This window comes from Falco cherrug, chromosome 3 (genome assembly GCF_023634085.1).
Source record: "Falco cherrug isolate bFalChe1 chromosome 3, bFalChe1.pri, whole genome shotgun sequence".
Lineage (NCBI taxonomy): Eukaryota > Metazoa > Chordata > Aves > Falconiformes > Falconidae > Falco > Falco cherrug.
This window is the reverse complement of record NC_073699.1, coordinates 43,190,786-43,217,067: the sequence shown is the minus strand read 5'-3', so window position 1 is coordinate 43,217,067 and position 26,282 is coordinate 43,190,786. Positions and strand designations below refer to the sequence as shown.

Genomic DNA, 26,282 nt, shown 5'->3' with positions numbered 1-26,282 from the left:
ATTCAAATACTATATCTAAATGCACCTGTAACACTTTCCCATTCACTATGAACATAGAGATGCTTTAATTGTATGTTAACTTGGTGAGACATAGAACCTGTTTGTGTGTGTGTATATATAGGCAATTACACTGAAGTCTAAGTGACTGCACATGTGAAAACAGTGTTTTGTCTCTTTTGCAAGTCTGAGATGAACTAAATCAAGAACACGCTTCCCAGAACTCTTGGGCTGGGGGTGAGGCTCATGTGAGTAACTCTATCCTGGTTGTGCCGTTTGTGCCCATGCATTTTTTTGTAGCGGTCCTGTAGACTCCACATCTCTCACACAGGTTGCAGTGATCTCCGGATTAGGTAAATACAGCACGTGGAGCAGGAGTGAGGCACAGAAATACAGCTTGAGTGTTCCATGTAGCTGGGGCTTGCTACGCCATTCATGTTGGGAGACTCAGAGATTCAGGGTTCTTAGAGAAATTCAACTTACACTTTTATTTGGAATCCATATAGCAGAAGCTGAGCAAAAGGGAGAAAATGCCCTGAATGAGGTATTTTAGCAAAGATTTCAGTGGTTGTAATTGAATTATCAACTGGGATGACTTTATAGATTGTATTTTCTTGCTAGGAAAGAAATCAAGCTGAATTGGAAACGTTTTGCTAGGAAGTCTTTCTGTCACTTTTGGGGCTTTTCTGTAACCAACTGAAGCATTCAGTTAGTTACAGAAATTTATTCAAAAGGTGGTCATCTTTAAGACTGATGTTGCTGTGGTGACCTGATTCAAACAGCCAATAGAAATAAGAGCATCAACATCCTATGAGCTCCAAAAGTAGTATAGCAGTGAAGTTTTCTTTTCGCAGCAATACACGAGGTTTTATCTGTGTGGCATCAACACTATCTGGCTCATGGATAATGAGAGAGACTCCTTTTATCTGTGTCCAGTACCATTGTTAGCTTTTTCTCATGACAGGTACATTTTTTTCTGGCAATATTTTCAGAACTGAAGAAGTGGCAGACTGTTACTTAGATTGAATGTGTACAGTTATAGTTTTAAAAATGTGAAAATCTGAACAGAAACTGAGAACATGTGCACAAGACATTTGAGAAATCTGTGGATTTGTCCAGAATTAATAATTGTTTATTGAGAAATCACATGGATTATTAAGATCTGTGGTATTCCTTGGAAGCACAAGCTTCTGTGAGTGGCCAGTAGGATGCATAATTCAATACAAACTGGTTTTGATCATCTGTTACTTAGAAGACATGATGATTTTCTCAAGAAGCGAAACAGAGGAATATAAACCAGTAAGAAATCTTGGAACAAACCCCTTTCTGCTGTTGTAAAAATCCTGAAGAGAAGAAAAATAATCAAGTTGTGTATATGCTTTTGTGAAAAAGGGGTGAATTATTATTAGGTGAAACTAACAAATGTATCATGAATAACTAGTAACTAGTAATTGGAAATTTGAAAAAGTTTCCTTTAAGTGAAAACATTTTTATTATCACATGATAAGAGCAAAACCAAGGCCCTTTTCTTTTAAACTTGTGAAGACATGACTACTCCCTTTGAAACGTTCATATACTGGTCTAAAAATCACGTCATTAGTATTTATTACTACAATATCAGTCATGATGACAATATAGTAACAGTTTAACTTCACTATGAAGAACGTAAAGATATCATTTGGTTATGCATTACAAAGATCAGATGTTTATGATTTAACTTAATTGTGAGTATAACAGTGGAAATGGTTCCTTTACTTTTTTTGTATGTAAAATGTTGGTATTGCTTCTTTATTTGGGGAAGACACTAAAATATAATGGCAATATCACTTCATAAAATGTTAATGTGTTTTTGTCAGGTTTAAAATTGGGCATGGAACAGGACACTTGGGTGATGATCTCTGAGCAAGGAGAAAGACTGTACAAAATGATGTGCAAACAAGGGAATCTCATCAAAGACAGGAAGAGGAAATTAACCACTTTCCCCAAGTGCTTTCTTGGAAGGTATTATATGCATTTCATAGCATGACTTTTTACCAGCTAAAACCACATTTTAAATCTTCTTTGGGATGCTACGGAAACTGTGCTTTATTTGCAATATCTGTTAGGCCTATTTGACTCCCAGAATTTAACCAAAATGTAAATTAGTCTGCCTGAAATGTAAATATGTTTACTCGTATTCCAAAAGTAGCTTTATTAAAGGAGCAAGACTGCAAAGATATGTTGAAAATGTGAAAATGCATTAAATAAAATAGTTTCTTTAAAGAAACAATTCCCAGCTTGTTTGATGCATTTTGTCTCTGAAATGCCTAGTTTAGAATATCAAATTTGCTTTATTCCACTTTAAACAATCTCTGTCTCTAAGACTGTTTCTGTCCTCCTCTTGCCTGAATGTGAGGGACAGAGTTACTAAATAAAGTTTACATGTTTAAAAATTTACCCCTGTTATCAGGAGGATCTTTATAATGCCATATAATACCTATGGCTTAAGAAGACTAAATGCAAGAGAAACAGAAAGCCATAGAGACCCTAAAAATGTGTATATGACCAAAAAATGAGTTTGAGGGGCAGAGGGTTTATCACTTATTTCATTTGACCATAAGAGTTAAGTGTAGAACGTATTTTTATAAAGTACAGCGACTTTTACGCAAGCATAGTGAAGATACTCAGTGGCTTCAAATGTGGAAATGAAACTTGAGAGATTTTCATGTACTGTCAGAAGACACATAGCTGATAAGAACTGAAACCAGGATTAAGATTAATGTTGTGGTTGAATCATGTTCCTTCAGTGAAGTTGTTGGAAGCAGGTAATGAATACACTCATGGTGAGGAGCTGTTTGTGAAACATTTAAACCTACCATTAAATGGCTGCTTTTCTATGCTACCTTTGAAGTGGACGCTTTTGAAGTAGGCTTTTGCTGGTTCCCAGGTCACCAGTTAAAATCCATGAATGTGAATTTTGCACGACCTCTCTACACTGTTCTTTTGATTTGTAACATGCATGCAAATATCTTACATGCTGTAAATTTGCTGTCTCTCAACTGCATCAGGTTTCTTGTGATAGAAGCCAGGTATTTCCTGCACATGCAGTATGTACTTTGTGTATATGCTCAGGATATCAACGTGTCTTGACACACCTGGGAAGTCACAAGCGTACTGTTCTGTCATACTGGGATTATGTTCTGCCTTCATGGCATATCTGCCTTGGGCAGGTGCAGTACGTATGCCTGGGATTGTCTTATATTTGACTGGTCAGATGTGTCTGTGCTAGTTAAGGAAATCCCAGGAAGCATGGCAAGTCTTTACCGTGTACAGGGTAAACTTCATACAGGCAAAACTTCTGAGTAAGACAAAACATCTCAAGGGGAACCTTATGTATGTATGATGAAATAATAAAGTTGAAATGAGTGGGTTTTTTAAAGGTGATACGACATTCTGAAGAGCATTATGCCTAAGAATCAGTTACTAGATTAGTAAGAAACACTGGTAACTGAGAGGGGAATGTAGTAGAACTGGTCACATGATATTTAAAATTTGTTCTTTATATCTGTTCTTATTTCAGTGAATTTGTGTCATGGTTGTTGGAAATTGGAGAGATACACAAATCTGAAGAAGGTGTTCATCTTGGCCAAGCTTTATTAGAGAATGGCATTATCCACCATGGTAAATATAATTAGTTTAAACTTACTTGCTTTCAAAGTAATTGTTGTAATTAGAGTGGACTTAATTTTGACAAAAAGATGGTCGTTAATGTTGAATCTGCGTTATATCCTTGCAGGGACCTCATGGGGTCATTGTCCATGGCTAGCAGATTTCCTGGGACAGACTCCATTAATTTAATCAGATTACATCTATGCTGTTGGGATCACAACATTGCTAAGAGACCTAGAGAAACATTGCTATTCTCTTGTAAACAAAAATAAATTCTGGGGGAACAGAGAATGGTAGATTGCTTTTAACATTTTAAAACTTTTATTAAGGCCAGGCTTTCTAGGGATACATGTTCAATTAAGAATTGTAGAAGAGAGTGAGTCACAGTTGGCTCTTGATAAATGTGCCTGCTCGTCTGTTTGGTATTACAAGCGGAGCTAGTGGAATCCAACCTAGAACCCAACAGTTAAATCTTTTGTCTTTTAAGGCCTTACTTACACTACATTGTATAGTTACTAAATTTGGTATTTTTATGCTGACACTTTCAGTCAGTCTACCTGCATTTAGGTCATTCTGGAGAGAAGTATTCTTCTGAAATGGTTCAATTCTTAAGCCAGTAAGAAGGCTTGATTTCTGAAGGTAATTTTCATTGGTAACATTTTTCTCTTACCAGTGCAGGTCCTCATCTCTGTCCCTTTTACAAGGTACAGTCCAAGAGGATCACATAAATGAGCTGGAGAAACTCTTACTTTTGGAGCCATGTTTGGCTTACATGCACCTTAAAGAAAAACAAATACTGAAACAGTTGTGAAGTTAGCTACTGTTCCAGCATAGATCTAGGGTGTGTATTTAGATGGAATCATTGATAATATACATTTTAATAATTTAACCAGCAATGAATTTAATACTTAACTTTTTAAAGTTCTTTGCCACGATGTTTTCAGTATCTTTGACTGGAAAAAAAGTGGGAGTGCCACTTAGCTGTGTGCATTTTAAACATATGCAGAGTAGGAGGAAAAACATTAAGGTTATTCATCCGTAGTCATGTAGTCTTTAATTCTTTAATGTCAGTCTACATGGTTTTCCTCCACCATCATCAAATGTCAGATGCTATTATGTTTACTACACATAGAATTGTTTTCAATGGAATGATTCTGTTGCTAAAGATTCTTCTCCTGATCTTGTAATTTATATCCCAAATACACTCATAGACTTTCTCAATACAGAGTTAAATGAATATTGTGTAATTTCATGAAATAAAAGGGTAATTATATTAGAGCATAGAAATGGGAGCCAGACATGCTACTTGAATAGTGGATCCAGCTGTGGTTCAGTGAAAATAGAATTCTTAAAATAAGTTGAATGAACCATCTGTTTCACAGAGGGAGCAAGGGAGAAAGAAAGTTTGGCTGTTACTCACATTGCAAATGTTATAGAGGGCTTTGTTAGACTGCGTATTCACTGTGCTGGCCATTATTTTCACTGTGCTGGGCTTCATTCTAGCAGTGACAGAACCATGTTGTGATGGACATTGTTTTATTTCCTGGTGTTTGATCTCTTGCAAGTAGAAAAATTATGGTTTTCCCATGTTGTTGTGTGTGTCGTCCGTCCCCCCTGTCCCCCCCCCCCCCCCCCCCCCCAGTTTTGCAGAAGGGGAGAATCTATTTGTATGTTGCTATTTTGAATCCACCTAGTGGCATTCACTAATATCTGAAATGACTTTTATTAGCCAATGGGCTGAGATACTCTGTCCAGTTTCTTGCTGCTGCTTATTAGAAATGGAAGCTTCCTCTCAAGGCAGTAAAAAGCTTTGTAGTTACAAAAAGAATCTGAATACCAGATAGTGTTATCAATAGATATTTACATGTCTGTGCGATTCCTTGGACTGAGTCAAAATTACCTTGGCAAAAAAAAAAAAAAAAAAAAAGTAAAAGAAAAGACCAGTTTAAACCTGGATCAGTTCCCTTTTTCGTAGCGTGTGCCATATAAATATTTGTCCCAAGACAAAATATAGGTACATTGTTGGGAGTGACAAGCAAAGCAGCTTGGGGTTCCTTATTTCAGTGGTAATGCAGTGTTCTATCAGCTTTAATGTTTAAAAGTCAGGAAGTGTGAGCTCTGTAGACCTGCTCCTTTAGTGTCTGGTGCACTGTGTTTAAGTAGAGGTTGCAAAGACAGAGTGGTGCTCGTGTTCCTTGAAGGGTATAGTCTGCTGTGTTCATCATGGGCATGCAAGAATGTAAAGGTGCTTTGTAGTCCTGGTTCCCTCCCAGTGCATCTCTGTAAAGCGAGGAACAATCTGGCCTTAGGCAATACTGTCCTGGTTATGGTTTTTCTATTTTCTGTAGCTGCTGGTTTTAAAAACTCTTAATGTATGTTAATCTAGTCGAACATATTTTTTCTCCTTCAAAAGCAGGATTATTTTTTTTTTAATTACAGAACTAGAAGATATCTTTTTTGCTGAGTTAAATTTATATTCCATTAAAATTAATTTAGATAATTATACTAGGTATTACATGTGAAAATTTTGTAGTCTGTAGTTGATGTATTGAGAAGCAATGATATGTGAAAGAACTTAGGGGTTATTTTGGATAATTACCTTATCGTGAACCATCAGTTCAATCAGTTGGGATAGTGTTCTGGGCTTTACTGTTAGTAGATATATTGAATACAGGTAGAGAAGTTATTTTGCTCTTGCACATGATGCTGGTGAAACCACTTAACATATGGAGTCCAATTTTTATGTCCATGTATCAGATGATGTGTGGAGATACTGAACAGCTTGGAAGGGCATGAAAAATGATGCAGACAGAAGCCACTTGACTATACAAAGTTTATGATGCCTAACTAAATTTTTTGAAGAGAACAATGTATGATGGTTTAATCACTTGGTATAGGAAGGCACGCACAGAAGAATTATCTGACATTGTCAGGCCTGTTACTCTGATTAATGAAGACATACCCTCTTTTATCAGTCAATGACATGCAAATTTAGTTTAAAAATTAAAGCTTACATCTGCAAGCAAAACAGTAATTAATACAAGACAGTTATCCTAGGGTGGTGCTGGTGCCTAGTCCTATCCTCAGCCATCAAATGAATCGGCTGTGTTTCAGAAAGACTTGCTGTAGAAGTTTTGTATCATACGATATGACTGTTTTGGCAAAACACTTGGAAGTTGTGAAGTTTGTTGCTGGAATCTTGTGAAACTCTGGAAACCCACCTGTTCACATCCTTTTTCATGGGTCTTTGGGGAAATCCACACCTTCATAATGATTGCTGGTCTCTTGCACATAAGACTTTCAGCTGGCTATGTATGGAGGAATACATTCCCTCTCCCTTTTCTCCCCAGTGCAAGACTGATCAGATGTGTTGTGGAGGGTTTGTATTTTTGCTGGTTCATTGGAGATTTGCCTCAGTGAGAATTAGAACAGAGAATGATGTGGAACAGTAATATGAATAGTTGCAAAAGAAGCTTTATTTGGCTATTTGGTTAATATGCTTTACAAAAGTACTGAAGACTAAAAACATTTGAGAACCTAATTTTTGAGGCTGTTCCCTGCCTGTTTGTTCATCTTACTCTTTGCCCTGTGACTTGAAATTGTTTGGTTTCTTCTGGACTACTTAAACATTGTAAGAGATGTCACTGGTGACATAAAGGAACTTAAGGCCAATGATCTAATTGGGCTTCCTGCCCTCCCTGTCTGAAGTCTACCTATTGCTGTGTAATGGGCTGTTACTAGAAGAAATGATGTTGGCCCTCTGGTTGATTTCTTTAGAAAGTCACCTAACAACTTTTTTGTTTGTTTGTTTTTGTTGTTGTTGTTTTTTTTTTAAATTTAGTTACAGATAAGCACCAATTCAAACCCGAACACATGCTGTACAGATTCCGATACGATGATGGAACATACTACCCCAGAAATGAGATGCAGGATGTGATCTCTAAGGTACAGGACAGAATAGTTGCTGTTATTAGGAAGAACCCATCAAAAATGAAGGTTCTGCTTGAAAAAATTGTAAAATACTATGCTAGGATAAACAACAGCTGCTCACTCTTGCCTGTCTCTGTATTTATGTGAATCAAATTAGGTTTTCCATTTGTTAGGGAAGATTTTGGCTTACTGTTACATATTTTAAGTACAAAATTAAAGTTTGTTATTTTTTAGTTATTTTTCTTATTTAATGGTTTCAAATGCAGGATGCATTGCCTGTGTTTCTGGGTTATTCTGAAGCTGGTGTTTCAGTCTATTGTATTTTCAGTCCATTTTAATAGATATGAAGCTGTATGTAGAAAATTGGGTTTAATTTGCTCTTAAATCTGAGTGTCTCTTATTAGTGCCTTAACAAGGCAGTAAATCTGCAGTCACATAGATGTTTAAACACAGGTAGTGTTATCCATTTACATTACTGAGCACAAAAAAATGATTGAACAAAGTTGCCTTTAAACTTATTAATATTCAAAATCATATTCATGATTTTGAGGTGGTAGAAAATGTCAGCATTTGGGTATTACATTACAGAGTCATTTACTTTTCTGCTGGCATTTGTTAGTGTAAGGTGTATCTGGAAGAATCTTCAATACTGAACTACTAGGCACAGCGAAGTAGAATGGAATCTAATTTGACACAGCTTTTGTTATATGTGTTTTTTCTTGCATGTTATAAACATAAATGTTTTTTGACAGTCTGCTAAGTAATACTAATGTGATTTCTTTTTTAAAATACAGTTTTCTGATAATAGTTTCTTAAACTCCTCCAAATATTTTATTTTTTGTTTTTAATTGAAGCTATTTTCAATCTTTGAGTCTTTTTGCCTTTTTCTTGAGTTTATTGGTTAGTTGTAATTTCAGTTTGCCAGTAACATATGGATGTATATAATCAAACGCAGTGTTTTTACTCATTTTGTGTGTAGAATAACAACCAGTGATTGGGTAGACCTTAATGCATGGAAAAATTGCTTTATCTTTCAGGTTTTGTATACTTTTCTTTCAAAGTACTATACCTTCAAAATTTTTTTAATGCTACCTTAAAGCTGTCCTTTTTGCGTGTGTCTCAGTGAAGCTTAGATTAGATCGGAAATGTTTTCTTTCTCACAGTTTATTCATCAATATTGTTACAATGAAATACTAAGTTTTGGCATGTGAAAATATACAGAAATTTGAACAGACTTTTTTTACTATCTAAATGAAGTACTGTGTCCATTCCTCTTAACATTCTGTGTGATGTGAATGTGTTGTTAACTAACCTCATCTTTCTCTTTAACAGGGTGTACGACTGTACTGTCGCCTTCACAGTCTGTTTACCCCAGTAATTAGGTGAGTCCAATTGAGAAATCCTTAGAGAGTAATTCAGAAGAAGTATATAACCTGAAGATACTGTGTTTGAATGTAGGAACCTAACCCATCCTTTCAGTATTCGTCTCTTGGGAGTAATCAAACAAGACTGAAGGCCTATCAAGACAAAAAGCATAACTGAATCATTAAATGATTGCAAGCTCCATTCAACATGACCTTTTTTTACAGACTTTTAGAGCCTTCTAGGTCCTGATGGATATGCTTATATGCTTACTGTATATATTAATACACTCCTTTACTAGCACCCCATTACCTTATTTGCAGAGTCCCAGCTGTAACAAAACAACTGTATTTATACTCCAATGATATTATTGCCCAAGGAAGATACTGTCAGCCTCCTCCTTTCTATCTACACTGAACAGTTTGACTCACTTTTTTACTCCAGAGGCAACTTCTGAACCATTAGAACACACTCAATTCATGCTTGCACTAACTTGTTTATAAAATACAAGTTTTCATCTGTTAGGCTCTTTTGAGGTTTTGTTTTTTAAAAATTGTTTTGTTTTGAACAGGGATAAAGATTATCACTTGAGGACCTACAAATCTGTGGTTATGGCTAACAAACTGATAGACTGGTTGATTGCACAGGCAAGTATTCACCTTTTGGATTTAAGTATGTTTTGCATTTAAATTCTAAGTTACTGATGTATTAAGCAGAATAACATGCAGACACTTTGTCTAAGGGTTATTGGAACAGCCTCTGTAAGTGTAATCCTCTTAAACTAGTAAAGTAAAAGCAATCAGCCATCAGCAGCCACGCTGCTCATCCCTGTGGTGCTTATCTTCCTTATTTGCAATTGAACTTTAAATGTTTTAATGAGACTTAGCTTTGTGATTCAGCATGTAACACTGTTCATGGCTTAAAATGAAATGGATAGGCTCTGAAAAACTCTGAATTACTAACTAAATGGACAAAAGTCAGTACCAATTTGCTGTCATCAATTCTGTTTTATTTTCAGTGAACTAGGAACAAGAACAAGGTATCCTGTCCACTCAGTCAACATGCATAAGTTTTATAAAATAAAAGTTAAAAACGTTGACGCTTTCAGATTCTTTAATGTTAAATTTTTATGGAGAATGCAGTGTTGCTTAAATGTTTACATTTATTTGTAACTATGAAGAGGTATACCATATAAAGGTCCCTTCCAACCCAAACTATTTTATGATAAACATGTATGTATTGTTTTATATGTATGCTATAAATGTATATATGAAGGTGGCAGTGGTAAATATAATCTTTAACCATTGTCAGCCGTGTGAAGTTATGCCATTGTGCATAGTATCCATCTTGGTGCTACATTAAAATATATTAAAAATATGCTGCGGTTTAATAGGGGGATTGCCGGACAAGGGAGGAAGCTATGATATTCGGCGTAGCTCTTTGTGATAATGGATTTATGCACCATGGTAAGTAAGTACATTCTGTACAAGGTACGCTTACCTTTTGTTTAATGCTGTTTACATAGCTGGAAGGAAATGCAGGGGCTGGTAGAGATATTACAGAAGGGATAGAAAGTTCTTTCATTGTATTGCTAAAGAGACCTGTGCTACTGTCTTCCGGAAAAAAAAAAAAAAAAAGCTATTGTATACTCTGAAAATCAGTTCCAGTCAATTTTAAAACATGTACTGAGGAATTAATCTTCTAAAGTATTTAGGAGGGGGCAGTTTTATTAGCCACTTTGAAAGAAATTTCTTAAGATAGTAACACATATTTGGACAGGTGAGACAGTAACATTTAGGAAATATGTAGGAAAGAAAGGAGACATCTGGGGGGGATTGAAGGGAGTATGGAGGAGCATGACTTTGAAAAAGTGAAATGGTGACAACGGGAGAAAGTGGAGTGTAGAAAAATGGGAAAATGATAAGGACAATAGTGAAGAAAGAAGGAGGGAGATGAGAGCAGAAGTGTGTGCAGTACCAAAAATGAGGTGAACAAGGTCATGTTTAATACCATCAGAGGGAAGATTTCAGTGAAAGGATTGAAGCAGTAGGTAATTTACTGAAATAAAGAGAGGAAGAAATTATTTTCTCATCAGCTTGTTTAGAGAAGGAGGGAGAATTAACTTCCTGTCTGGCATTGTTCATTCTTTTTCCTTTCACTTTTAAACATACAAACTGCATACATCTGCTGTTCTAGTTGCTTCTACATCCCCACCAAACCCATTTCTAATACTGAACCTGACATGTTTCACCACCTGGAGAGTGCCAGAACTTGGTGGTAAGCATCTCCAGCAGTTTTCCAGAAGCACTGTTCAGAATCATGTTTTAAAATTCTTTTTAAGAAGAAAACTTTTGCTTGAACATTTTCACTAAAACTGTTTCGGGCTAATGTGTCATCCTCAGCTTGGTGGAATCCAGATGTTGTTGTTGAAAATGAGCTTAGTGATACCTATGTGGAACGGATCCAAATAAAAATTGTTGTTCACATTAAAAATTAAGATTTTCCTAGATTCATGCAGAAAAATAGTTTGCTAGCATTTAATATGTGTATGCATTTTTGGTATTTTCCAAAAGATGAAAGATTATATTAAAAAATTTAACAAAAAGGATTAATATGTGTGGTTTTGTATTATACAGTGTTAGAGAAAAGCGAATTTAAAGATGAACCACTGCTGTTCCGTTTTTATGCGGATGAAGAAATGGAAGGGTCAAATATGAAGCAGAGACTCATGAAACATGATCTGAAAGTAGTGGAAAATGTCATAGCCAAGTCATTAATGGTGCGTGAAACCCAATGATAGTATGCTTTGATGAATGAAAAAAATGATTGTTGTGACAATATGTTAGCACTGTGTATTGTTATTTAATGGAGATATACTTTAGCTCTCCTTTCTGAACAGTGTTTTGAACAATTTTGTTTTTCAGATTAAATCTAATGAAGGCACCTATGGTTTTGGTTTAGAAGATAAAAACAAGGTGCCAATTATTAAAGTGGTGGAGAAAGGATCAAATGCTGAGGTATCAAGTATTACAAATTATCTTCCCTGTTTTATTCACTTGATCACAGGTGTATGTTTTGTACATCAGTTTGCAAAATATGTAGTAGTAGAAGGTAACAACAACAACTTTCCAGGAAAGCTGTGGTTGTGAATCTTTTTTTTCCTCCTTTTTTTCTTTCCTTTTTTTTTTTTTTTTAAATATTGTTCTGACCATTATCAACACTCATTTTCTGCTCAGGTAAATTGTTATGTTGAGCGGTGATATAAAATTTATCATTTTATTTTTGTACATTTTATAATATTCCAGTGATGACATTAATCATGAGTAGAATAAATATTTTTGGTAGAATATGAAATGAATATAAAGCTCGTCTGTGAGTCACACTTGATATATTTCATAAAAAAGGATGTGTCAAGCTTTGGATAAAGTTTAGAATTTGACAATCTGAATGAGTAAATTGCAGCCTTTCTGTTTGTTAGTATTGCTTTAGATACTTTTTGGTTAAATTCATATTCTACTGAACTGCATGGGAGTCTCTATACATGTATAAAGAATGGGTCTTTTCCATGAGAGAAAAAAATTGAACCTGGATCTCAAGCCTTTCTAAATCTCATATTGGAATAGAAATTTCAGATGAAAATAGATACGACAAATCAATAATATAATACAGTCACAGAGCCACACAGGAGTGATTTATAGCAGTCAGGTTTTGCTGTGATCTCAGACAGTGGTAAAGCTTAGCCTGTGCCCTGAGCTGCTCTGTGTACTCCTGCCATCCAGCTGGGTACAGTTCCTTTCTTGTTAGACCAGAGTTTAAAAACTCTATGCAGTTTGGCTTGCCATACCTTTGGCTCAAAAGCCATGAAACGTTTGAGGATATTGTTTTGGTTTGGAACTTAATAAATACTAACTTACTAAAATATTAATCAGGTCTTTCCTTATGAAAATAAGCTTTAGTTCCTTTGGAGAATGATGGATGGACAAATTAGGTAATATCATAAAAAATAAACTGCCTCAAGCTATAGTGTTAAATATTACAAATATTAATTGATATTGTAATACTGTCATAAAATCTTGATTAAGACTAGTCTTGTATTTTGATCTCTTCAGAATGAATATTTACTGTACCCTTCATATTAGTTTAACCAGTTCTAGAAATGTTTTGTGGTGTAAGTCTTTTGCACATGGTAATTGAAGGAGGCGTAAAGAATGTACAGGGAAGATGTGTGTCATTATTTCTATTGGGATTTCATGCCAGCAGAAGAAAACATAATGTTAGTGGTTATAAAAAACAAACATATACACAACTGCTTTTGTTTTCTAGATGGCAGGCTTGGAGGTTGGGAAAAAAATCTTTGCCATTAACGGTGACCTGGTTTTTCTGCGACCCTTCAGTGAAGTGGATTGCTTCCTAAAAGCATGTTTAAACAGCAGAAAGCCCCTGCGGGTTCTTGTGAGCACCAAACCACGGGAGTAAGTTGACATTCCTTTGGGGGAATTTTTACAAACTACAGTTGAAGTGAATTTTAAAGGATTGGTGGAACTTCAGACAGCACTACTGTAAAGTTATTTGAAATGCTGCATCTAATCTGACTTTGTAAGGTCAAGCAATTTGATATGCTTTGATTTTGTTTTATTACATTTGACAGTCAGCAAAAGTGAAACACAAGTGCTTTAGTTCATCAGCTCTGCCACTTTAAATACCTGCAGGAGCCACAAGAGAACATGAAGTTTCCCTGACTATATGAACTGGTTTGATCACTTACCTCTCACTGTGTTTATTAAACAAGTTCCTCTGTCTGGGGATTAGTTGCTGGTTTGGCAGAAGTTGGACTCTGTGATCTAATGGGCCACTTCAGCATGTGTGCTGGTTGTGTTAACAGCAGGAGCAAGTAAACAGCTCTCCACCTTTATGTAACAGATGTGTTTCTGTTTTGACCATTCCTACCTAAATGCAATTTTTGTTACGTTAAAGAAATACAAAATGAGGCCTAATGGCTGGGTTCAGTAAGTATGTAAATGAGTATAGGTCTATTAATAAAGTTAATACAGTTGTTACTAGTTTATACATACGAAAGGAAGAGGAAAGTAAGAAACAGTGGTCAGGAGAAATTTTGATCAAATTTTGCAGGGTAAGGAGGAACCATCCTCTCTTACCAGATAGCGCAAAGTACCTTGGAAGTGAGTCTGGTTCAGTGGTGGAGTGGAGACACATTTCTCCTGTTATGCAGTGGAATGCATATGGCACCCAGAAAGGGGAAAAGAGCAAAGAAAGAAATATGGCATAAAGATGATCATCTGGACAGATACTCCGAGAAAACACCCAAACAAAGAAAAACAACACCAAAAAAATTTTCCTCAAACCAGTAGAAGATAGTGTTTAGCAAACATAAAAGGCATATACTTGGCCTTTCTTTAATGTAGATCTTGGTTTAATTTGACACATCTTGCCTGTAAAAATATGGGTGGATTTCAAGATTAACAGAGATGATCTAGTGAATGAGGAGTTCAGAGGGGTTGAATAATTTGTTTCTCAGTGCTGCCTGCTTTTTGTCAGGAGCTGCTGCTAGCACAACTGTGTTGGCAGAAGAGACGATTCTTTCCTAAATTCTTGGCCTAAATTGCCAGTGATGGTCTTTCATAGCTCATTAGCATGTTCACAAAACATTTTCAGAATGAAACCATATAGATTGTATCAACTTTAGTTAATATATAAGTATACTAAATGATGCTATACTTCAGAAAATATTTCAAATTAAAATCTATTAAGCTCAAGAATATTCTAATATTTTTAAAAAATGTGTAGACTTCAGTGGGTTTTGGATCTCACCTCTGCTGATAATCATCTCCAAATACTAAACGTGTATACCAGAAAAAACCGAAGGTACAAGAAATGATGCAGTGATGCTATTCAAAACCACCTGTAAATGAAGTTTATTACGGTCCAAATCTAAAATCACTTTTCAGCATCAATTTGAATTTGTCTGCTTTTGCACTGACAAATGGAGCTTGTAGCAAAGATCCCTTAAGTAATAAGGAAGCTGGCTCTGGAAGTAAAGGCTGCGAAGTTGAATGAGTGCACTGTTATGCATGACCTAACTAGCTCTGATTAGGGCTAATGCAGCTGTGTTGCTTTTCCTGGAACCTGAGCTGATATCATGCAGATATGCTAGCTTACTTTGGGTGAGCTCAGGGCTTCATTTTAAGGAGCAAATGTGAATTTTGATTCTCAGAACTGCTTTTGTTGGTTATGTTTGTCAGTAGGCATATCACTGTTGCACTAAGACCCAGCAGGAGTGCAGCACAATGTGCTTACAAGTTATATGAACAGCAGTAGCCAATTCTTGCTTTACAAAACCCAGTACTTTCTATAGGTGCTAGAAGAAAACTGCAACAAAATATTTTTTCAATAAAACTCACCAAGCAGACACTTCGATGGTAACAAATTGTAATATGGATCTAGTCTCTGCAGTCTAATGCAGTTCTTTTGTCAAGGCTTGCCGTGATCTGTGGTCCCCAGGCTCTGTCCTCTTAGCTGAGAGACTGCCTGCCTTCCCAGAGCTTTCAGTGTTCTGTGCTGTGGCAACTTACCCAAACTGCAGTCCCTTTGGGAGGAATTTTAAAGCCGTGGTGCTTAGGTTGTAATTGGCATATTGAATTTCCCTGCAAAATAGTATTGCCTTCTTCTGACTGGTTTTGTTATCTCACTTCGCTCTGATTTCTGATGTCAGTGGTACAAAGTGTCTGGAATATGAGCGATGCTGAATCTGAGACTGTGAAGTGAATGAAAGTGGGGCATCTTGCACCCTTTTAACCTACTTACTGTTGTCCACTTTTATCTTGAATAACAAAATGCTACCTTTTGCTGCATTCATATTGAATGTTTGCTTGTATCAGGACAGTGAAGATTCCTGATTCTGCAGATGGACTTGGATTCCAAATCCGAGGATTTGGCCCATCAGTTGTCCATGCTGTTGGGAGAGGTAAGAGCTGTCAATGGCAGTGGTAAACAGATACTTCATGTCTAAGTGGCATGGCTGAGATAAATCCAAATTAGGTCCAGTGATTCAGCTGAGATTCTTTGTTTCTTTTAAAGTAACATACAGTATTAAATAAAACAAAATAAGATTATTTTGTGTTCTTATACTTTGTAAGCTTTGGATAGTTTTTCTGGCTTTTGACAAATGTAGGGAAGTTAAGTTAAGGCTGTGCATTCTTTTAGACTAAGGAATAGCTGTTGGATGCAAAATCACCTCCAATAAATGAGTGTTGGGAACCACTCACTTCCTGAACATTAATTTGTTAGGTAGCCATGTGGTTCTGCAGTGTTCTGAAAACATTTTACAGAAAATGCAATTTTCACAAATCTTTTCAAGGGTGCTAGTAATCTAGTCTGTTTTAGTAATTGCAGTGTTTCCTCTAAACACTGTTTTGTCCATTTTGTGATGGGATTGTCAAATGCTTGCCATCCCTAACTCAGTATGTTATTGACTGGGTACACTAGCAATAAAAGTCCTTCTGCAAAGAAGCATTCTTTGTTGCTGTCACATGTCGTTAGAGGTGGAGCCAACTAACACTGTATTTTCAGCTATTGTGGGGCAGTTTTGTCTTCCCCCCCTCCCCCCTCCCTTTTGTAATTGAGGAATTTAAAGTGAACAGATCTGCAAAGCAGCTAGATTTGAACAAAGCTGATGACTCTTTTTCTAGGCTGTGGTGCCAGAAATTAGGTTTTCAAGAGAAAGTAATAAACCACAGACTGTTGAGCTGATGTGATAATTGTTTCTGCACCTGGATCTCAATTCAACTGCCTATCCTTATTCATTAAGTACATACTTTATTCCAATTAGCCTCAACAATATGTAAGTGCTTGCTTGTGTGGTTTGCTAAACCTGAAAGATTTTAAGCATATGCTTAAATACTTTGCTGAATTGGGACCTTGAGTTTTTTGAAGAAATGGTATGGGTTTTTTTGGAGAGAGAGAGATGTAATAAGGCCTATTTAAACGTTTATTTTTAAATCTTTTTTTGGGAAGCGATCAATAGCTCGTAATGGTGTAATTTCCAAAGACTTTCTTTGATACTGCATTTAAAATGCAGCTCTCATCTAACCTGATAGTACCTAAAATGAAGGAAATCCAGGTATATTATTTAAGCTATTTCCTTGTCAAGTCTGCTCAGCTGACAAGTCATGACAAGCTTTCTATTTGTCAGCCCTGCAAATTCAGTCTAGCCTTTTCTTTTACAGGAGCTAGCTTCTGCATCTCTGCCTTGCAGTCTCTAGGCAATAGAGAATGTTCAGGTAGCTGGAACTAAGGCCATACTCCAACAGGCTGTCTTTCAAGACTGGGCTTGAGTCACACTGAAAAGACCTGGAGACAGCTGCTATTTTCGTAGTACCTATTCAATGCATAGAAGATTTTCCCAAGGTGGTTATTCCAGTGTGAAAATAAATTGTCAAACCGTCTATTTTATGTTGCTCAAAGAGAAAGTTTTGGTGTTGTTGGTTTTTTTTTTCTCAAACAAAACAAACAAAAAAATTGAGATCTCTTACTTGATTATCTTTGCGTATTTTGAATAAATCCGTAAAGCACTCTGTTATAAAAGAGTTGGTAAAAAGATTAAAATAAGAACAAGATCCTTGGGAATGCTTTGGATTTGGGTATTTTGCTTAGTGTTTAACAAGAAACACTAGTATGCTGTGATACTTTATGGATTATCAGAAAGCTGCTGTTTTATATTTAAAACACAGACATCTAAAGTAGTCAAGATGCTCATAAGCTTGCGGCATATAAAAAAAAATCACAATAAAAGTGGTCTATGTTATAATTAGTGAGTTTCAAGCTGGAGCCTTTTTATCCTTTTAAAATCCTTTTCTTTAAGACAGAATTTCCACACTGTCGTTTCAAGCTGGAGCCTTTTTATCCTTTTAAAATCATTTTCTTTAAGATGGAATTTCCACACTGTCGTATCACTAATCGACATTTGTTTTATTAAACAGCCTTTAGAAAAAAGTGTGATCTCTTTTTATGGAATCATCTGCTGGGGAACTCCATTTTCTTGGAGTCTAGCTGACTGCAGAAGCATCCTGTGGTCAGAGGAACTAAGTAAGAGTCAGTGAGAGCAGATTCTGATTTTTAAATCAGGCTTTTGGACTGAAAGCTCTAAAGGAGATGTTTAGGAAAAGAAGTCTGTTATCTGTGTGGGTTTATTTAATAGGAACGGTGGCAGCTGCAGCGGGTCTTCATCCTGGCCAATGCATAATCAAAGTGAATGGAATTAATGTTAGCAAAGAGACTCATGCAAGTGTTATCGCTCATGTCACGGCTTGCAGGAAGTACAGACGGCCAATGCAGGTATGTCTCACTTCATACCCTTGCAGATTTTCTTCTTTTTTTTTTTTTTTTTTTTTTTGTCAAAGTAAACAGCGTACTCTCTATCTTTGTCCACATCTGTTGTGTTTGAATGGGATGAGGGGAAAGGAGTGGTGAATAAAAGTGAAGGGAGGCCAGTTGAAGTAGCGAAGTTAAAGATTGCTCAATATATTGCTGATGTTCGAGGTCTATTTAATTTCTCCATTGAAATAAATATAAAGCTACAGCTCTTTTTTTTCTCATATGGTATTTTTAAAGGATTATTTCAAGTGTTTCTGCAGTTCTGTGCAGAAAGCATTATGAGGTATATTCTCATCGTGATGGAGAGGGATTTACACAGCTCTCTGCCAGCTCAGCAGCAGGAGAATGCAATGCAAAAAAAGCTGATCTTCTTCCAGGATTTTGTAACACTTCAGCACATAGCAGAGTGCACATATTCCACCTATAAAAGTCTCTGTCTTCCCATTGCATCCCAATCTTGGGAACAAACATACATTCAAGGACTCAAAATTTATCTTTTTTTTTAATACATACATGCAGTTTTTGTTATCTTTTTCACGTTAGTTTAGGAGAAAATCTCAGGATCCCAAGGCAAAAAATTTAAGAAGAAAACAAAACCAGCTGGATTCTGTAATGTAATTTTTCCAAGTTCCTGCAAATTTTTCATGAACTGTGATTCAGTATCATTAATTAACTTCACAAATGCTTCCAGTACATGTTAATTGAGAAGAAAAATCCAATTAAAATCAAGAGTGAAATCCTTCTCCCACACCAACTGCATAGATATGAGATAAGAATTACAAGTAAGAGGTAGTTAGAACTGTGTCATGCAAATACAGTCTTTATGGAAGTGTTTGGACATTTGTGGTTAAACTCTAATACAGAATTTAAGTTGTTACATACCATATTAAGATCAAGCCCACCTATTCTTTAAAGGAAGATGCACTCTAGTAAAGAGAGGGTGTTTTGTGCACTAGTAGCATAACTGGCTAGAATAATAGATAAGTTAAATTCTTTATAGCAGGTGTGTTCTCTCTGAGTGCAGCTGTAGAGTTCCTATAGGGATTAGTGACAACCAGAGAGGACTGATTAATGTTGGCTGGCATGAATGCCTTGACATGCAAAATTACTTTGTTTTTTTAATCCACTTGTGTAATATGTTGGAGTATTTAACACTTTTTCCTATACAGAGTATTTATTTCAATCTTAAAAAGCAGCTATCACAATTCAGCAGATCACAAATAACTAAAATCCCTCAGACTGACAAGAAAAACTTCATTTAGGATGTAGTGCTATCAAATGCTATGGGAGAAGTGTCTAGACTGAAATAGATGGCAGTTTTCCCATGGGTGTCAAGACAGCTGAAATTTCATTTCCTATTCAGAAGTTTGAGTTTTTAATTATTGGGAAGATGATTATGGATTTCTCCTATTTTGTAAGTACAGTGCATTAGCTTATTTAATTAATATCAATTTAATATTTCAGTCTCTCCTGTCATTGGCAATTGCATAATTGAAAGAGAACTTTTTCTGTTTCCTGCATATTCCACTTCTCAGGGTGAGGACTCTTCCTGATTGCCTGGAGCATGAAGTTTCATTTCAGATTCTTGCAGTGTGAATAACTGAGTAACTTCTTTTGGACAGTGTTTATATTATTTCTGTCTTGTCTGGAAAAAGAAAATTGAAAGCAGATTTTACTTCTTAGAATTACAATTTCTTTGCAGTGATACTCATCATGCTGTGACAATTTTATGCTTAGTTTGTGCCTCTGTAATGGTTTTGGAGACCATTGCTCCAAATCATACTGCATTCTGTCTTCTGTTAAATTTGGAGAAACAGACTACCAGTTTAAGTTGTTACTCCTTCTATTAGGTCATACTAAGATCAAATAAGTTCAGTGCCATTGAGTGAAAAGTAGAGCATGGATGAATTTAGGAAACAGTATCTTAGTCATACAAAAATATAGTTATCTATGATTAATGGGGCAAAGATAGCAGCTGAATATTGTATGTTAGAGAAGCATAATCAGATGTGCTTGGGATTTTGCGTGACAATTGTAACATTTGGCTTAAACTTTTGCTATCATTGCTTAACTTTGAACTCTTCCACAAACAACTTTTTAAAGTCTGTGAATTAGGATTAGTCATAGTCATGCCATTTATTCTGCTGTAGCTGTTGGAGAGGGAGTGATAAGCTGACTGCTAAGCTGCTTTTGAAGGGTAAGGGTAAGAGAAGAAGTAGTCTGGAGATGGCATGCTTGATAGGCCCTTCCACAAGGATATGATGGGCGTGTGGCTGAGTAACTAAGGGGGGAAAACAAGATCTAAGGCATATGTGTGGCTTCTTTATAGGTTGTATGACCAAGTCACTATTTCTGTGCTCATGTGTCACTCAGTTGCATGAGATGCAGGATTTCCAGGGCCTGTGATTCTGTCTTTTTTGGGGGTTTTGCTAAGCTGGGGCAAAAATAAGGAACATCTAGTAAAATAACTGTAGTAAAGGCAAGTATAAGTAATGAAAGCTGTAGTGTATATTTTTCTTGCCAGTGGCACATGGGTGATAGATTAACTGGACACAGCATATCTTTGTTCGGTAGATGCACAGCAGATTTAGCAAGACAAAAATCGGTTCTCTTTATTTCTTCACAACTTCTTGTCTCAAATACTTTTCAATGTGCAGTTTGATTTGAAATGCCTTATATTGTATTTGGCAGAGACATGAAACTGATGGATGTCATGGTATCACAGACCTCATATTGTCTCATGATAGTACATTCTGAAATAAAAAGCTGACAAAATACCTCAGATGGTTTTGGAGAACACCAAAATTATCTGTAGTTTTAAAAAAATGGTTATAAACTTGGAGCTCAGAAGGCAGTAAAGCTAGTAATAATCAGGGAATTAAAGCAAATATTTCATGTTTGAGAGCAATGAAATAAGTTGCTACCAATTGTACTTGCAAAGTTTTTCCTAGCTGTCTTTTTTTTGTTTGGTATTTTTAGCAAGATTCTATACAGTGGGTTTACAACAGCATTGAAAGTGCACAGGAAGATCTTCAGAAAACAAACACCAAGCCCTCTGGAGATGATGGAGGAGATGCCTTTGACTGCAAAGTGGAAGGTATGTGATGCTTGTTTTGATTTTGTTGTTGATCAGAACGTTTGTGTAGTAGCAAGAAAAATACAAGCAGTAGTTTTGTTTTCAGAGAGGAAGTTGCAAGCAGACTGTAAGGTGCATTTTACATAATGATTTGCTTTTTCATGCATTCTAAACATGTAAATTTAATTTGCCATTCTCTAAAAATTATTATATTTCCCATTTTGAGAAAAAGCTTCTGTGAACACTTTCGGGAAAATCTGTTCAATTTTCATTCATAGGATGCATAATCCTAGGAATTACCTAATCTGTTTTCACTACTGGTAATCATTTAAGGCTAAATTAGATGCATTAGTCACTACTGCACAAGAAATAACAGATCAGTTATCCTTCAGATTATTTTCAGGCAATTAACATTTAGATAAAGCTGCACTCATGCATCATGGTAATTAAAGCGACAGTTAACGTGAACTGTATTTATGTTCTCTGGGTAAATGCTGATACTGTGATTTCATTTCTGAATGTTGACAGTTTTTTCATGGTAATTTTCTTCTAGTTTATTTAAAGTTCTTAGTTTTCCCTTTTTTTGGTTGTTTTTTTTTTAATGTTTCTGGATTATAAATGAAATTAAATTAGTCCCTTCAATAACTGTTTCTAAAGAGGGACTACTGTGACTTGTCTGTTCATGCCTTTTTAGCAATCTAGTATTTTAACATCCATAAACCCACTGGTGTTCTGATTTTTAAATTATTCAGCTGGTAGGTAGGTTTTTTGATGAGCATTTTTAAATAGAATGATCAGAGTATACCTGTTACTAGAATGTTTGCCTGTGTCCTTTTCAGTTTGTTTAATGACCAGCCCTCCTCAACTGATTTGTGTTATTTTCTTTATTCTAGAGGTAATTGACAAATTTAACACTATGGCAATAATTGATGGGAAGAAGGATCATGTGAGTCTCACTGTTGACAATGTTCATCTGGAGTATGGGGTGGTTTATGAGTATGACAGCACAGCTGGAATAAAGTGCCACGTGTTAGAAAAAATGATTGAACCAAAAGGATTTTTCAGCTTGACTGCAAAGGTATGAAGCAATTTTTATATGTATTAATTCTTACTATGCTTAATACCAATGGACTGACATCTGTCTCTTGCTTATTCTTAGGATTATATGTATTTTATTTAGTATCTTACAATTGGTCACCTTTATACCTTTGACATTTTGGAGAATGATTGTGCATCCAGGAAGCAAACTAAGTTATGGCGTGGTTAAAAATTGAGCCTCTAAACTGGAAAAAATATAAAAGAACTTTAAGGTCTTCTGTTCCTCCTGCCCCCCTCCCTTTTTTCTTAATTATCAAAGAAAACTTGAAAGAAAGTCATAGACTCACTGATATGTCAAAACTTGGTGAAAGTAGGCTATAGTTTCCAAAAGTTACTTAATCTCATCAGGATTGCATGTTCAACTTTTAAAATTTGTTTCAGTAGGAGGAGTAGCACAAGCTCTGTCTTTTCTGTGTTTGAAAGTAAAATAAAGCTGTACATACAGGTGCAAAATCACAGAGGAAGAAAAAGAAAAAGTGCAACTTTAAAATTTACTTTGGAGTTTTTATTTTGTGAATATTCCAAATAGTAAAATCTGTGATTGCTGTGAATGGGATGTGAAATTTTGTATATATATAATACTGTCTGGGTCAGATTGACAAATACTGTAGTAATACAGCTCTCTTACTAAGTTTGTTTTCATCTTTTCACACACATACGCATGCTAGCAAAGCACAATTAATAAAAGTATGAAAGCCCTTTTTCTTTACTTTTGGAGAGTGTATTGATCCCTGCAAATTTCTTTTTCTGTTGATATTTCCATCAGAAGTGTAAACTAAAGTACTGATATTTTACTGAAATGACTGAGACATGGGCAAAGGTTTCTTTTCCCTGACTTCACTTTGGAGCCAGTCAGGTTGATAGACAGGGGAGTAACTTCTTGAACCAGCATCGCAAGATTTGCTAGAGCTGGTCTAGTCAATGCTTCAGGTCGTTGGCCTTAAAGATGTTAATTCTTGCTGTAATTATTGTAAAAAAAAATTGTAAACAATTTCATATAAATTTTTTAAGTTACTACTTTCTAACTGCTTATGAAATACTTTTCCATTCTTGTATATAGAGTAGTTAAGTGAAGGAGTACTTCCAGAACACTGATTGTGGCCTTAAATAATGCAGTGTCATCACCCTTAGTGATTAGGCTGACTAATTAAATATTTAGAAACTATTAGAAAACAATAAGGAGATGTAATGTGACTGTGTTAGAATAATGTAGTGTTTATATCAAGTGATAGTGGTCTAAATGACTACAAAAGGTCCAGTGGTAGAAAAATCAGGTCCCTTAACTCAAAGGCAATAATAAAAAGTGTCATAGCACTTCATCAATGCAAATGGTTTTAAATGATGTAAGCATAAACTTCTCTGTATGTTCAGTGGGGTCTTATGCTTCTCTCCATATGCTTCCTTCTCTCTATGGTGTGTATTTGTTGCTGCTTGGCATTAGGCAATGAAGTAATCCTGCCCTGCTTTCCTATACTGTGCAAATCTTTGTGTTAATTATTATGACGAGAAAGCATGCAAACTTGTGCTGCAAAAGTTACTGGGTTTGAATGCACTTATTTTAATGCACAGCTGCAAAAAACCTCACTTGAATTATTTGAATTTGTATTATTGATTAAACCTGACATAAAGGAAGCTTAAAAGTATGACCAAAGTGACTGCGGGGTTTTAGTAGAGTAATTGAACACTGTAGCAGAAGAGTTAAAGGCTTAATTCATCCTGCTGGGGACCTGTAGAAAAAAATTTCTCAGGAACTAGTCATTTATAATCTGTGACATCTTAAAAACTTCAGGTTTTGCACTCCAAAATTTCTGTATGTTGTCATTTTTTTCAAAACTCCTCGGTCCAGCTTATAAATCATATATTCTATCTGTGATCGTGAATAGTGTAATAATGAACTGTAGCAGAAGTGACGTACAGACATGAGTCTCATGATAGATTAATACTGTATGTGTTGTTTGTCCACACTTCTTTGAGTATCTCTAAAATGTGAGCCTTTCCTTATTTAGGTGCCTTAATATGGATTTTGGGTGCCTTTCTTAGAAAGCCATTTTGGGGTGTTTTTTCAAACCAATCTTCAGAGTTGGACCCAACCAGCATCTCCCAAGTTCCCCAACACAAATTTCAATGCTTGAAATGTAAATCTGACTCCAAAAAAAGGGCTATATACTACCCTCATCTCTGCAACATGCCTTTTTTTCCTCAGTTTTCTATCACCATCACTTGCTGGCTCTATTTCCATCATAGCAAGACTTGTATAGCTTATTCTGTTTCCTGTTTATATATGCAGAATGTACAAGAGGATAGCACTCAGTTTTCTTGCATGCTTTTTCAACGTGTTAGTATTGCTTATACTGCCAGACCAAAGTTTTGCTACAAGTAATGAATTAATATATCAGCTTTGCAACGTGTGCTGTTCAAGAAAATACAGCAGACAATGTATTTCGGAGGAGCTATAATGGTTACATTAGTAGTAAATTAGTAGTAAACCCATTATCAGACAATGTCATGAGAAGCCAAATAAAAGTAGTTATTATGTGTATAACTTCTGCAGGAGATAGATTTAAAAAAAATGTTTGCTTCCCAAGTTTTATTAATTGTTGTTATGCAGCTTTGCCTGTAATGTTAAAAGGCAACTGGTTATCACGCTTTTCAGCTTTAATTGTAAGGGATTATAAGTAAGGGGTTAAGAGGTTATCCTAAACATCATATTTCATAACGTACTGCTCTTGTTTCTATTGTCTTAGATTCTTGAAGCACTGGCAAAAAGTGATGAACATTTTGTGCAGAATTGCAACAGCCTCAATTCCTTAAACGAAGTGATCCCCACTGAGCTTCAAAGTAAATTCAGCGTCATTTGCAGTGAGAAAATTGAGCATATCTACCGAAGAATCTCTAGTTATAAAAAGGTATGACCGACATGTCCTAACCTTGTTGATATTGGTCTTTTAAGGGAAAAACAGGGGAATGTGGTACAGTTTGGACGTTTAGAGTTCAAACATACTGAATTTTTGAATATTAAAAATGTCTATTGCAATGGCAAAAATATAGCTGAGAGTTTAGCTATTTTGAGGTGTGACTGCTTAAACTGAGTAATTGCATAAACTGTGTTCAAACTGTGCTCTTTATGATCTTTATGATCCCTTTTTTTAGTCACTGGGTAGATTGTATCCTTTCTTGTTTACTGTGTTCAGTTTTAGATACAATCAACTGCATATTTCCCACAAAAGGCCCAGCATTCTTGTAAATGTCTTAAACCAATACTCTAGTGAATTTGCAGATGTTAACTAAAAATGAAGCAATAACAGCAAACTTTTTTTTTCCTTCTAATGCATCTTAATTTTAAATAACAAATTGTTGCCCTTTTATTCATCTTCTATGCCCTTCAAATTGGTACGACTTTTTCTAGCATTACTGTTAACAGTAATAGCTCTGTAAATTGTTAGATTAACTTGGGTTAATAAAACATGATAGCATGGAAAAAAGAAGGTGCTGACTTTCATACACTTGAAATCTAAATTAATGAGATGTGAATTAATAAATAACCCAGAGTATGACCTCGAGTTGCTGTCGGTGTATTTCTCTATAGTTGTATATCTGAGCAGGGCATAAATGAATCAACCATTTGCCAATTTGTTAATGGAAACTTAATTTCTCACCCTGGCTTCTGGTTCCTCTCCCAAACAACCTAAGCCTTGGGAGTTTGGAGCTAGTTTGAAATAGGCCCAGAATGGCTACATAGAACTGGCTCTGCCCTGTCTTATCTCAGTTGGGGATCTCAGCT

At 35.7% G+C, this 26,282-nt stretch overlaps 1 protein-coding gene across 2 annotated transcripts in view; it reads left to right on the top strand.

Moving 5' to 3' along the window:
- The window catches only part of PREX2 (phosphatidylinositol-3,4,5-trisphosphate dependent Rac exchange factor 2), a 180,909-nt gene that overhangs the window by 77,251 nt on the left and 77,376 nt on the right, over positions 1–26,282 (top strand). For both annotated transcript variants that reach the window (XM_055705100.1, XM_055705099.1), the window contains 14 exons: positions 1,854–1,998; positions 3,557–3,657; positions 7,487–7,590; positions 8,908–8,957; positions 9,509–9,584; positions 10,331–10,403; positions 11,574–11,716; positions 11,862–11,954; positions 13,261–13,409; positions 15,834–15,919; positions 18,152–18,288; positions 21,307–21,424; positions 22,297–22,481; positions 25,246–25,407. In XM_055705100.1, the coding sequence (XP_055561075.1) occupies positions 1,854–1,998; positions 3,557–3,657; positions 7,487–7,590; positions 8,908–8,957; positions 9,509–9,584; positions 10,331–10,403; positions 11,574–11,716; positions 11,862–11,954; positions 13,261–13,409; positions 15,834–15,919; positions 18,152–18,288; positions 21,307–21,424; positions 22,297–22,481; positions 25,246–25,407 (1,622 nt within the window). The remainder of the gene's footprint in view (positions 1–1,853; positions 1,999–3,556; positions 3,658–7,486; positions 7,591–8,907; positions 8,958–9,508; positions 9,585–10,330; positions 10,404–11,573; positions 11,717–11,861; positions 11,955–13,260; positions 13,410–15,833; positions 15,920–18,151; positions 18,289–21,306; positions 21,425–22,296; positions 22,482–25,245; positions 25,408–26,282) is intronic.